The 12,572-nt window shown below is 46.3% G+C and overlaps 1 protein-coding gene across 1 annotated transcript in view; it reads right to left on the bottom strand.

Annotated features, from left to right (window-relative positions):
- Positions 1-3,041: 3,041 nt before the first annotated feature.
- SLC7A14 (solute carrier family 7 member 14) overlaps positions 3,042-12,572 on the bottom strand; it is a 34,834-nt gene continuing 25,303 nt past the window's right edge. Inside the window, exons 6-7 of the mRNA XM_075004130.1 lie at positions 11,452-12,329; positions 3,042-3,364 (exon numbers count right to left, since the gene is read on the bottom strand). Of these exons, the coding sequence (XP_074860231.1) occupies positions 3,042-3,364; positions 11,452-12,329 (1,201 nt within the window). The remainder of the gene's footprint in view (positions 3,365-11,451; positions 12,330-12,572) is intronic.

Below are 12,572 nucleotides of genomic sequence, written 5' to 3' on the forward strand. Positions count from 1 at the left end.
GTACATCTGGATCAATGCTAATGAGGTCAGTGTAGGTTTGTGGATTATCCTGATGCAACTTATGGGTCAGAAATTAGCCCTGTTGCTTTCACCAGTTAAGAAAGTAGTTATTCTTATGTCTTGGAGACGATCTGTGTTAATTAACTATAAGTGTTGGATAATTTTAATGTATGGTAATACTTTAAAACCAGATCTGCCACTGAGCTAAGAATGGATCATCTGGATGCATGTTGCTGATCAATACTTTACCGTACAGATGCAACGAGGGTTCCCTCTAATTTTTTCCATCCATGGGCAGAATAAATTTTATTATGTGCACCAAAGCAGATAGGGAAGTGCACCACCAGTAGAAACATACACTGCCTGCTGTGAGCGCTCTGCTAACCAGCTGGGTGGCTGCCCAAGTGCTCATCTTACAGAGAACACTGAATGCAACCCCATGCTTTGATTGTGACTAGTCTGCCTGCCAGAAACTGGGAGTGGATGACGGGATAGATCACTTAGTCATTACTTGTTCTTTTAAGTCCGTCTGAAGTAATTGGCATTGGCCACTGTCGAAACACAGGACGCTGGGCTTAATGGACCACTGGTCTCATCCACTATGGCCATTCTTATATAAATACACAGTGGAAGGGGAACCACAACACACATCTTTTAAAGGGAAGAGAGAGACAATAATCATTTCCCCCCATCTCTGAAAGTTATTAGAATCCAAATGTGCTAAGAAGAGGCCATTAGTCCTGGGCAATATTGGTGTGAGCTACATCAGAGGCAAATGGGGAAACCCTAGCACCACTAAGTCACTGGTATTTCTCCTAATGAATTCAATGGGACTTGGGTTTTCATCCAGACTGTGCAGCTACAAAATCAGCCAAGGTGTTGCAGTTGATATATTTGTAACTCAGGGGGCTGGTGGGAAAATGCTCACGGAAAAGGACTCCCTCAATCTTAGAATGTGACTCTGCTGGTCTAGTAAAACCCTGACTGGGCAGGTGATCAGATCAGGCTGCAAGGCCTGCTATATATCCTGTGTGAGAGGTTCAGACCTGCCGGAGAGACTGAGGCACACATCATTAATTTCACTATGAATCAGACATCTAAATCCCCTAGGAGCTTTGAAAAATCTGTCTTCAGCTTTGTTCCCGAGGTGAGCCCCAGTTTGGGAGGGCGAGGTTCCACTCTGTATCACTTTATGGTTTAATCTGACTGTATATTCTGGACATGTGCCCAATAGTGCTGAGAGGTGCATTTAGCACGTTGCAATTCAATTACTAAATACATAAAACCATGGATGGGAGAAAGTGACTCAGAAATGTCCAATTTTTTTAACTGGGACAATTCTTACCAGAGTTTAGTTACCTATGTTTGTTATATATTGCAAGGAGAAGACTCAAGGGCCAAAAAGTAATTCCTGGTGTTAGTCTACTGACTGCAGAGGAGTTCCTCCACAGGTGATTTTGGCCCTGCAAACTTGTAGTTAGACATGAAGAGGCTATGTTACTCTTGTTGGGTCTGAGTCTGCAGTCCTCACTCAAGCAAAACTCCCATTCACATTGCTGGGAGTTTTCTCAAGTGAGAATGGGAGGATTGGGACAGTTCTCTCCTAGTACCCAGCGGATTAACCATCAGTAAACGCTCATCTCCTAAGAATCCCTGCCTTGTGTTACATGATTCCTCATCTCCCTTTCCCTAGTCCATTTGGTTTCAAAGTGAGGTGCATTACTATGGAATTTCAATAACTACAGCAGCAAACTGCACATCAGTGTTTTTCACAGCAGCACCCAAAAGTCAGTGGTTAAATGTCTTAAAACATATACGAGGTAAGAATCCTTAATACAAAGTGTAGTTTACGGCAAGGAATGAAATGCCAGTGGCCCTGTTATCTACAGTTGCCACAAGCATTGTCCAGTTATGAGCTAAAGTTAATGACCAATGTGAAATGAAGTAATAAATAGAAACGTCATCAAAAATGACAATCGGGACCATGCCCAGTGGGAACTAATATGGATCAGTGACTCAGTAGAAGACACACAATGATGGACATGGAGTCCAAGCCGTGGAACCTATGGGCCAGAAGAAATGGCGTCTGAAATGTATGAATATTATACAGAGGAATGAATTAAGTCTCGCTGAGGAATGACCCTATCATGATTCAGGCTGGACACGAACCACAAAACGTAGATCTAGATCTGAGAAATTTGGGTGTGTGGGCATCTGAAGTTCTGATGTGGCCTATCCTAGAGGCTGGGACAAGCTATGAAGATTGCATTTGAATTCCAAAGTGTGGGTGTTCAGATTCAGGGGATTTGGTTCAGGTCCAGCCCTAGGTATGGTGTGTGTAGTGCGTGCCATGGCGCTAAAAAGGAAGATGAAAATGTTGCTGTATGAGATCAAGATCCCTGGATCCACCTTTAATCTACTCCTGAGATTCCCTTGGGAAATGCTTTACTGCCTCAGTGTGCTTACACCTAGTTTGCAAAAGTTTTCTTTCTATAAGTTCAAGGAAAAAAATATGCTTGTTAAGAAAATGCCCAATATATTGTTTTACACGAGTGTAATCATGGGGTAAATATTCTCTCTGGAAAGAACAGAGAATATGTCTCATGCCCCCATCAATTCAGCTGGTCATGTAAATACTCACATGAAACCTGCCCTATTTGGCACATCTCTCATTGAAATTTCGTTGTCAGTGATGTCAAAAGAGATCATTAGACTGCTCAATAGACATAAAAAGACTCTGCCAGTCAGCCAACCCATACATGTGCTGGCTCTTTCAGTAGCATTTACCAAGGCAAACCAGGCTGGCAGACTCAGAATGGGTCACTTGCTTGTTTTGTTCAATGTGACCGTCTCCAAATTCAGGATAATCTTTTCATAGAACTATCCTGGAGAGTAAAAAAGTGAGTGATTGAGCAATGTGATTTTGGGCACAGAAATTTTAAGAAAGATGGAATTTAAAATGAGAGCCAAAGAAGCCTTCACATTCTAGCCCAAGGGTTAGGTTAGTGAGCAAGAGCGTTGCGGTTTTGTGTGTGTTATGTCTACTCTGGTGAGTAGTCTAGCTCATCATTTGCAATCAGGGCCTCGGAGTTCTGTTTGTGTTTGCCTTTGCTTTTCGATTTGCTACTCGTCCGACTGCTTTCCTTTGCCTCTGACATCTGCTGGTAAGAGAAGCCTTTGTCTTCTGAAGGGTCCCAGTCCTGGTAGTTGTCACTCTCATTAGCATAGGAAAAGCCTTCTTCAACCGAGAACGGGTCAACATCCACATCATAGCGTTGGTATGTGCTCTGATGAAAGACCTCTTCCCGGGCACTGATCTCAAGTGTGCTGTTCCACATGCCATAGCCAAAGTAAATGAGCAAGCCTGGGAGTAAGGGGAGAGGACATGGAGGGAAGACATCTATTAACTGTCTGAGAGAGGAAACACTTTGGAATAAATAACGATATGTTCTAGTTAGTGAAAGATTAAACAGTTAAAACACATAAGATCTTACAAAATTGACACCATGATGCTATTGCACGTTTCTTTGTCTTTTTATTACCTACAGAAGTATATTTTAAAGTGGTGGGAAGAGAGGAACAAGAAACACTGTATAGCAGTAAAGACACAATCACTAGAGTTGAGCACCATTGCTATCCCCTGGGACAGTTGCGTCATGTATTTGGCCTAGATCTCCAGCTGGTGTACTTCAGTAGAGCTCTAGGGATGTCATTGAATTACACTGATTTTCAGCAGTTGAGGATCTGGTCTATGCAATATTGTGCTCCCAAAATCATGAGATGGGTTTAAAAATCACAGGATTTAAAGTAAAACTTTTTGGATTCTTTTCATTTGCCTTTTGGTTTTTGACCTCGTGGGGTTACATTTTAAAGCTCCTCTCTGCAAACACAATGGCTAGAACAACAGTCATCGTTTTAAACGCTAGGCAACATTCTCACATATACACATGACTCTAACATCTGGCACTGAAGAAAAACATCAGATCTCATCAGACTTGTGCCAAAATTACAGACCTGCATTTTCTTACCTTTTATCTTCCCCGGCTACCCTTTCTCTTCAGTGTGCTCAGAGTTCCTTGTACTCCCACTCTCACACATCATTCATTGTACCTAGCCAATCTACTTCACAGTCAACAGGTTACATATGTTTAATGCTAAAATGACACAAAAATTCTGCTCTCCCATTGCTTTGAGCTTCTTTCCAAGTGTGTGTCTCTCACTTGCATCTCATATGACAGCGACACTACATTATCTTTCCCTCCAACCCGCCATGAATTGACTTTTCCAGAACCCAAGCATGTGGAGGTTTAAGATCCCTAATTGGTAATGGATTCAAGACTCAACCTACTGCAGATGTGTCCCTGCAGGAATTTCTGTATCAGTTTGTATCAGCTGTGGAAGTAACTGACATCATCACCTGCATAACAGAGTCTGCACACCAGGATTGCAAGTCTTGCACAATAGCAAAGGTAAAACAAATGCTACCCACTTCAGCCCTTTTACCATGGAAGCTGCAGGGAAACAATTTTAAATTTAAGAGAAGCTGCCTTGCTTTAGTAATTGGCTGTGGCTGATAACTGACCTGGTGCTGTGTAAGCCACAGGGGAAAGTTAATTAAATCTAGCAGACTTTGTTGCTATTTTGAAGCCACCTTTATTTAAAGCTGCAGGAGGAAGTCATTAGATTTGACTGGAGCCTCAGCTTCTTAAGTGACAGCGGACAGTGTATAGCTATTTCTCCTGAGAGTTAACAAACCTTTGAATTTGTGACCTCCAACTTCAAATCAAGCGTCACAGCTCCTGTAAAAGAGCTAACTTTTGTAATACAGACTTCTTTGAGATAGACTTCTCATGCTCCAGGGTGTGAACTGCCTGTAGCGGTCAGGAATAAATTATTTCCTATGAACAACTGAATATGATCACAAAATTTCTGAAGCAACCTAGGTGTCCGTCACAATCGGGAACAGATTACAGTGAAGGACACTATTGCCAATCACCAGTGTTCAGTCAAGGAGTCAGGTCCACCATTAAAACAAACAAACAAAACAACAACAAAACTCATAAGCTTGACAAACATCACTGGACTTAAAGTTTGGGGGGATTCTTTTTATTGCCTTTAATGGTGTTATTTAATTTTCAGGGGTCATAGTTTCAAGCCTTTCCTACAACTCTGAAGCTAGAATCCCAAGTCATGTGATATTTTGGTATTTTTTCTTAAAGTCCCAGATCCTGAACTCTGGGGATTATGTGAAGAGCTCAGCTTTCATTTATGTAAAAAAAGGGTTTCTAGCCATCATGATTGTGGAAGGAAGCTCAGGTAAGTGAATCCTAAAGGCTCTGACACCACAAGGCAGCAAAAAAGATCACAGAATATATAATTTTAAAAATCTCATGGTTTTCAAGCCAAGCTCTTAAGTTTAGGGAGCCTGACTCATGAGTTTTGAATGCTTGGGGTTGGCAACAGAGTTCCCTCTAATTTTTTTTCCACCCCCTGCCAGCAGAATTAATTTTCTTGTATGCCCCAGTGTGTTGTACATCACCTTCCTATTGGTGCACACAATGAAATTTACATGGCGGGAGTGGGGCCAAGAGGTTCTGAGCATGGGAGGGCCTGAGGCTGAGGCAGGGAGTTGGGATGAAGGCCTGTGAGAGCCATGTCTGGGGGTGTGGGCTCTAGGGTGGGGATGGGGGTTGAGGGCTCAGGGCTGGGACAGGAGGTTGGCATGAAAGGGCTTTGGCTGGGGGTGCAGGCTCTGGGATGGGGCTGGAGAGAAGAGGTTTGGCGTGCAAGAGGGGAGTTCCAGGTTTGGGGAAGGGATCTGGGCTGGGGTGCAGGAGTGGGCATAGGCTCTGGGCTGGGGATGAAATTTTTGGGGTGCAGAAGGGTGCTCAGGCTTGGGTGGGACTCAAAGTGGTGCAGGGCCTGGGGCTTGGCCATACTTGGGTGGTTCCCTATGGGTGCTGGTAAGCAGGGGCTCCCCACTGCCAGCCATGGCAGCTTTGTGCTGGGGTTGGTGGGGAGGGACTGCTAGGCTTGAGGAGACTGATCTGTGCCTGTGCAGCTTAGGGAAAACTACGGCTGGTTATTTCGTAAAATAAGAGGAGCCAGTATGGCTCCTCGCCCCCCCTCCCTCCCCCGGTTCCCACGGCTGGGCTCCAGAGGGGAGGTGGGGGCTCCATTTCCCAGCATTGGTCTACCATGGGGCATGGGGGCTCTGTCCCTCAATCCCATGGCAGCTCCGCAGCAGCTTCTCAGTCCCTGCACAGCTGCGGGGCCAGTGGGGACTCCAGTAGCCACATGTCTGGAAGCTGGTGGGGCGCTGACCCCTGCCAGCTGCCCCAACTGTGGGACCCTGGTGAGGAGGTGCTGGTATGCAGTACCAGCAAGAACTGCCACAAAAGCAGCCCTGGTTGGTGATACCAACAATACCAGAAACTCCACAGACTCCTGCTTGCACAAGCTCAGAATTGGATGGCTTTACTAAATTGATCCCAGGAAGCACTAGGGTGTTCTGCTGCTGCCACTGAAGTCCTCATGTCCAGTCAGCCTGGAGTCTTCAGAAACAGATGAGCCAGGGTCCTAGAATCTCCCACTACAGTTGAAAACAATGGCTCCTGCACTGCCAGATGGGTCACAGAAATTTAATGCAGCTGCAGATCTGAGCTCTGGGAAGCCCTAGGCAGCACTCAGGCCAATTACATCCTAAAAATATCTCCTGTGAAGCCCTCTGCTTACTTTACTGCTCAGCCATGTAGGGAAATAAAGCCCTCTGCTTGGAAATAAAAACACAAACGCAAAACCAATTAAATTGTTTGCCACTCTTTAGATTCTGGGTGAGCACAGTGGAGTCACAGGCTGTACTGTTTTATTCCTGGAGTGCAACAATGACGTAGTGTGTCTGACTGCAACGTAGGGAGAGAAAGTGCTTTTGGAAAAAGGTCTGCTCCACTCCTAGGGCGCGGGGGGACCTCTGGATTTGTACGTAAGTGACCTCTTTCAAAGGTTCCGTACAGTCCCCTCTCTCTGACGAGTACAGAACAAGAGGCACAATTCATGACAGGTCCTCAGGGAAACGTTGAGGTTTTTGGTTTGCCACCTGCTCTGCTTTCGGCTTTACAGCTGAGGTCTTTTTTTTTTTTTTAAAAAAAAAACAAACAAAAAACAGAGCTCATCTGCCATTCCTATCCAGAAGCCGAGAGCTGCTGGTCCTGAGGAGGAGGAGGACACATCCTCATCTGAGGCATGGAAGACCTCAGTGTCATCCAGTGAAAAAGACTAAATCCTCACATTACAGTCAGGACTAGAGAACACACACACACATCGCCGTATTAGAGAGAAGAGTGGCTCTTGTATCCCATTAGCAGATGCTTCAGAAGAAGGTGCATTACACTCCAGGACAGACAAACCCTGGAATAACCTGTGCATAGAAGTACTTTGCAAGCCCCAGGTAGGTAGTGGCTGTGCTATGCCCCAAAACAGGGGTCAGCAGCCCTGGGCATGGGTGCCAAGAGTGGCACTTGAGCTGATTTTCATCGGCACGTGAGGCAGGAGCTCAGCTTTGCCGCTCCTCCCCCATGCAGTTAGGAGCGTGCTCAAAGCCAGGCTGCCTGTGGATTAACAAAAGACCAGCTGATGCTACCAACCATCAACTAAACGGTAAAGCTCTGCATCTTTATTTATTAATGAAGCTGTTGTAAGTAGGACTATTAGTGACTTTGAAAAGTATCACCAGCACTCAGACCATACAGAGAAGTCAAAAGGTCAAATTTTGGAACTCTGTCTTGGAAAGGCTGCGGATCCCAGGGGCCCTAAAGTAAGTAACTTACTATAAGGTAACTGCTCCTGCTCTTGCTAGTCATACCAACAGCTCATTGTTTTCACGTACTGTTATATTCTTGGCCTTAATGATTCACTATGTAAAGCAAAACAAGTGTTTCCCTTCTTGGTTTTAAATATGTTACCAATGATTTAATTGGTGTCTCCTTGGTTTAGTGGCATGAGGATGGCGACAAATTCTGCCACTTCCGCTGCCTTTCTCTGGACCCCTCCAGTTTCTGTTATAACCATTTAGAGATAAGTAGACTAGAACAGAACACAGCAGTTACCTCTATCCAGCACAGAAGGGCTCGTCTTCACTGAAGAGGTAACTTAGGTTGTAAGTCCAACGTAATGTTACTCCTGACTCGCGTCTTGTCAACACACCCAACTCCCAAGCTGGAGTGTGGTTGTGTTTTCAGTCCTAGTTAGCTGCCCTGTCGGTTGGTACAGGCTAAAAATTCTAACTACTAACATGGCTCCTTTTGTAGCATGGATGCAGCTTAGTTATACCTGAGTGCTGCTAGTCCTCCACTGCCTTCCAACAAGTTCTGGGGCAGTTCTTTAATTGAGTAACTTCTGTGCTGACTGTGTTCCTGATCCTATAGTTTGACCCAAATGCTCCCATCAACAGGACTTTGCAGGAGTACTGGGGCTCATCCACGTGCAACAGGGCCTATGCCTACAAATGTTGGCCATGAACTGTTCCACTAACACTGGCTTATGCTTACTGCTCTGTGAGTTACCGAGCTATTCTGCAACGAAGAGATCAGGCCAGAACTCAGCACCACTTTCATATAGGTGTGCCCTTCAGCAGTTATGGAAAGGAGAATAATTCATTTCACTGAACAAACTGCCTTATCTCTGGACATCTCTTTGGTGCACTTCCCCTAGAGAATGTTCCATCAAACAACTTTAGGATCTATTTATCAGAAATTAAACTCAGGAGAGCTATTTATTTACATTAGGGATGGGAAAAACCCCACAAAAAGTGGATTTAGTGCAATGTATAATTCATAAAACCAGGCAATTGGCAGGGGAAACCAGCCCCCAAACTATGCAGCAAAGGTGAAAGAACAGCTGCTGAAATCTGCCCTGGCCTTGCACTTCTGTGATGACTCAGCCAGCTATCATGTGGGTGGGACAATCTGTCCCTCTGAATTCTTTGATAAACAGGAAAACCTGCCTGCTGCTGATAGCACAAATAGGGTGCGTGTGTGTGCGCATCATTGTTGATTGCTTTTCACAGTCACATGGAGTGAATTTCTACCAACAAGAGCTGTTGTGAAGGCAGCACTTAGCAGCTGCCAGTTGAAAGGGAAATGTCCAGCAACATCACTGTAATAAGCCCCAAGCTGCTCTTCTCTCCCGCTTCGTAACCCTCGATGGGCAGGGTGACAACTGGACTGCTTGATTTTGGATTGGGCTGACACGTGGGGGACAAGCTGTCAGCACTGATGTCAATCTTTGCCTGATTGGGCTGACACGTGGGGGACAAGCTGTCAGCACTGATGTCAATCTTTGCCTAGTCTCCCCCACGTTAAAAAAGGCTGAATTTTGTAAGTGGAGTAACCCTTTGCACTTTCATCCAGCTTTCCACCTCTCTCCGGCTACGTCTACACGTGAAGCCAACATCGAAGTAGCTTATTTCGATGTAGCAACATCGAAATAGGCTATTTCGATGAATAACGTCTACACGTCCTCCAGGGCTGGCAACGTCGATGTTCAACTTCGACGTTGCGCGGCACCACATCGAAATAGGCGCTGCGAGGGTACGTCTACACGCCAAAGTAGCACACATCGAAATAAGGGTGCCAGGCACAGCTGCAGACAGGGTCACAGGGCGGACTCAACAGCAAGCTGCTCCCTTAAAGGGCCCCTCCCAGACACAGCTGCACTAAACAACACAAGATACACAGAGCCGACAACTGGTTGCAGACCCTGTGCCTGCAGCATGGATCCCCAGCTGCCACAGCAGCAGCCAGAAGCCCTGGGCTAAGGGCTGCTGCCCACGGTGACCATAGAGCCCCGCAGGGGCTGGAGAGAGAGCATCTCTCAACCCCCCAGCTGATGGCTGCCATGGAGGACCCGGCAATTTCGACGTTGCGGGACGTGGATCGTCTACACGGTCCCTACTTCGACGTTGAACGTCGAAGTAGGGCGCTATTCCCATCCCCTCGTGAGGTTAGCGACTTCGACGTCTCGCCGCCTAACGTCGAAGTTAACTTCGAAATAGCGCCCGACACGTGTAGCTGCGACGGGCGCTATTTCGAAGTTAGTGCCGCTACTTCGAAGTAGCGTGCACGTGTAGACACAGCTTCCCTGTGTCATACAGCCACAGGTGCAATCAGCGTAGAACCCTGAGCTCCTGTTGGATTGGGAGGGGCTGCCGGCTGGACGTCTGGGGCCAGAATAGTAACACAGAGTAAGCTGTGCTAGTCTATACACTATCAAAACAAAAAGCAGTCAAGTAGCACTTTAAAGACTAGCAAAATAGTTTATTAGGTGAGCTTTCCTGGGACAGACCCACTTCTTCAGTGGGTCTGTCCCACGAAAGCTCACCTAATAAACTATTTTGCTAGTCTTTAAAGTGCTACTTGACTGCTTTTTGTTTTAATGGGGCCAGAATGCTTTTGTTCAGGTTGTACAGCACGCTGGCACTGCGGGGTCCATGACTGGGGCTCCTGCACGGTGGCATTCTGAGCCTGCTTTGGTTCTCCATGGCCCAGAATGGTTCACCTGCTGGACATGCTGTAAGGCCTCTCCTTTTCTTCCTGGGCATTTGGAGAGGGCGGGTGGTGGATGTGGAGGTGTTGTTATGATTGTGGTGGCAGTGGGGGGCTGTTGTGGGGGAAGGGATGTACATATTTCTGAGGCTGGAGAGGTGTTTATTGAAGAGAGGATCATTTCCATGTTGATACTGACTGTCCGGATGTTTGTACATGTGCCCAGAGAGCAGGGTGGGGGTTGGAAAAAAGCCAGAATAAATAAATAGACACATACCTAAATGTGAGTGCTTCCATGCAGTTGCTTTAGGAGATCTAGTTAGATGGTTAAAGGAGCAGACTCTGAACAAGGCTTCTTGCCTTCTAGTCTGTCACTGGCTCACCCTGAGCTGCTGGAGTTGCAGTGGGGTAGGCTGCATGGATTGTTGGATTGCAAGCCAAGACCTGGCTTCTATTTCTGATTGTGCCACTGCCCTTCAGGGTAACAGTGGGCCAGGCAGTTCACCCCTCCGTGTCTCTCTTTGCAGTGTGAGGATAATGGTGCCAGAGCCACCTCCCTGGGTCCTGAATTAATCTGAGTGTATAAAGTGTTGTAGGATTCCAGGGGAAGATGCTGCAGGAGGGAGAAGTATTGTAATATACTCTAGCTGACAATTCAGACTCGTTACAATGACAGCATGGCCCAATTGTTCTGCTAAGTAAAGTTCCTTTTTTAACAATTTAGATTGTATTCAAAAAATCTGTGCCAAATAGGGGGAGAACCAGGGGAAAAGGGCAGAAGAAAAGGAGGGGAGGGGCAGGAAATTGGGCAGAAAGGAAAAAGGATAGTAACATCTAACTTTCCATCTGCTAGAGAAGTCACTTTTACAGCTCCTTTAAAACAGACTCACTTAAAACCTCCAAGACTTACCCACGAAACACCAGACAGCAAATCGGACCCATGTGATTGTGGAGAGCTTCAGCATAAGATAAATATTCACCAGCATGGCAAATGCAGGGACGAAAGGGAGACAAGGTGCCATGTAGGGCAGCTTTTTGGGGTTTTCAGGCTGTTGCAAGATCACAAATACCAGTGCAATGATGAGTAGGACCATCAAAACCACCAGGAGAATAGCCCACCAGCTCTCGTCAGAGATATAGTCTGCACCGAAAATAATGAAAGAGCAGAAGATGAACATGAGGACAAAAAGCAGGAGGACGCAAGTGGTAACGGTGTGGCCAGTGGCTGCAGTTGGGCGATCCATTTTCCCTGGCAGACCCAGGTGAATCCTCATGGTGTAATAATGGGGCCCTATTAACTTCTTCAGCTTGATGAGGTAAATGTTTTCAGACTCATCTGCCTCGATTCCAGAGGTCATGTCGACCGTGCCATAGTTGGGGTGGTTGATGTTATAGGTGGGTTTATCTGATTTCCCAATGAGCATCTCATTGTCACCCAATGATGGTAGATTTTTTGCACCGCACGTGTTGGTGAGTGGGCCAGTAGACTCCTCTCCTTCGCTCACTGGCGAGCAAGCCTCCTTCTCACAGTCAGCTAGAATCCCTTCTTTCTTCTTGGTGTGCTCCTCAGAGAGGAATTTGACAAAGCCATCAATGTCACTCTCTGGCTGGTATCGGAGAAGCAAGACACAAACAGAGACCAACGTGTAGGCCAGGAGTGTGCCGATGGACATCATTTCTATCAGGTCCCTTAGGCTGACCAGCAAGGACAGCAGCGCTGCTAGAAAGCCTGAGACAATACAAGCCACCACCGGAGTCTCTGTGTAAGAACTCACATGGGACAGGAATCTGGAATGTGAAACAGTCACAGAGGATGTTAAAACTGCACGCAGAAGAGGCTACTGTCCCAGTGACACTTGCCTGGATCATGCAAAGCCATAATACTGTGGCTTGCACCTAGACTTAGTGCTGGTGTAATTGCCTCTGGGGGTAAAACTCCAGAGCCTGACCCTCCCAAAGACATGGCTACAACGCCCAGGGTGCCTCCCCTGAATTTTGGGTAGCTTCTAACTCCAGGTATCGCAGTTTGAT

This window comes from Carettochelys insculpta, chromosome 10, assembly GCF_033958435.1.
Source record: "Carettochelys insculpta isolate YL-2023 chromosome 10, ASM3395843v1, whole genome shotgun sequence".
NCBI lineage: Eukaryota > Metazoa > Chordata > Testudines > Carettochelyidae > Carettochelys > Carettochelys insculpta.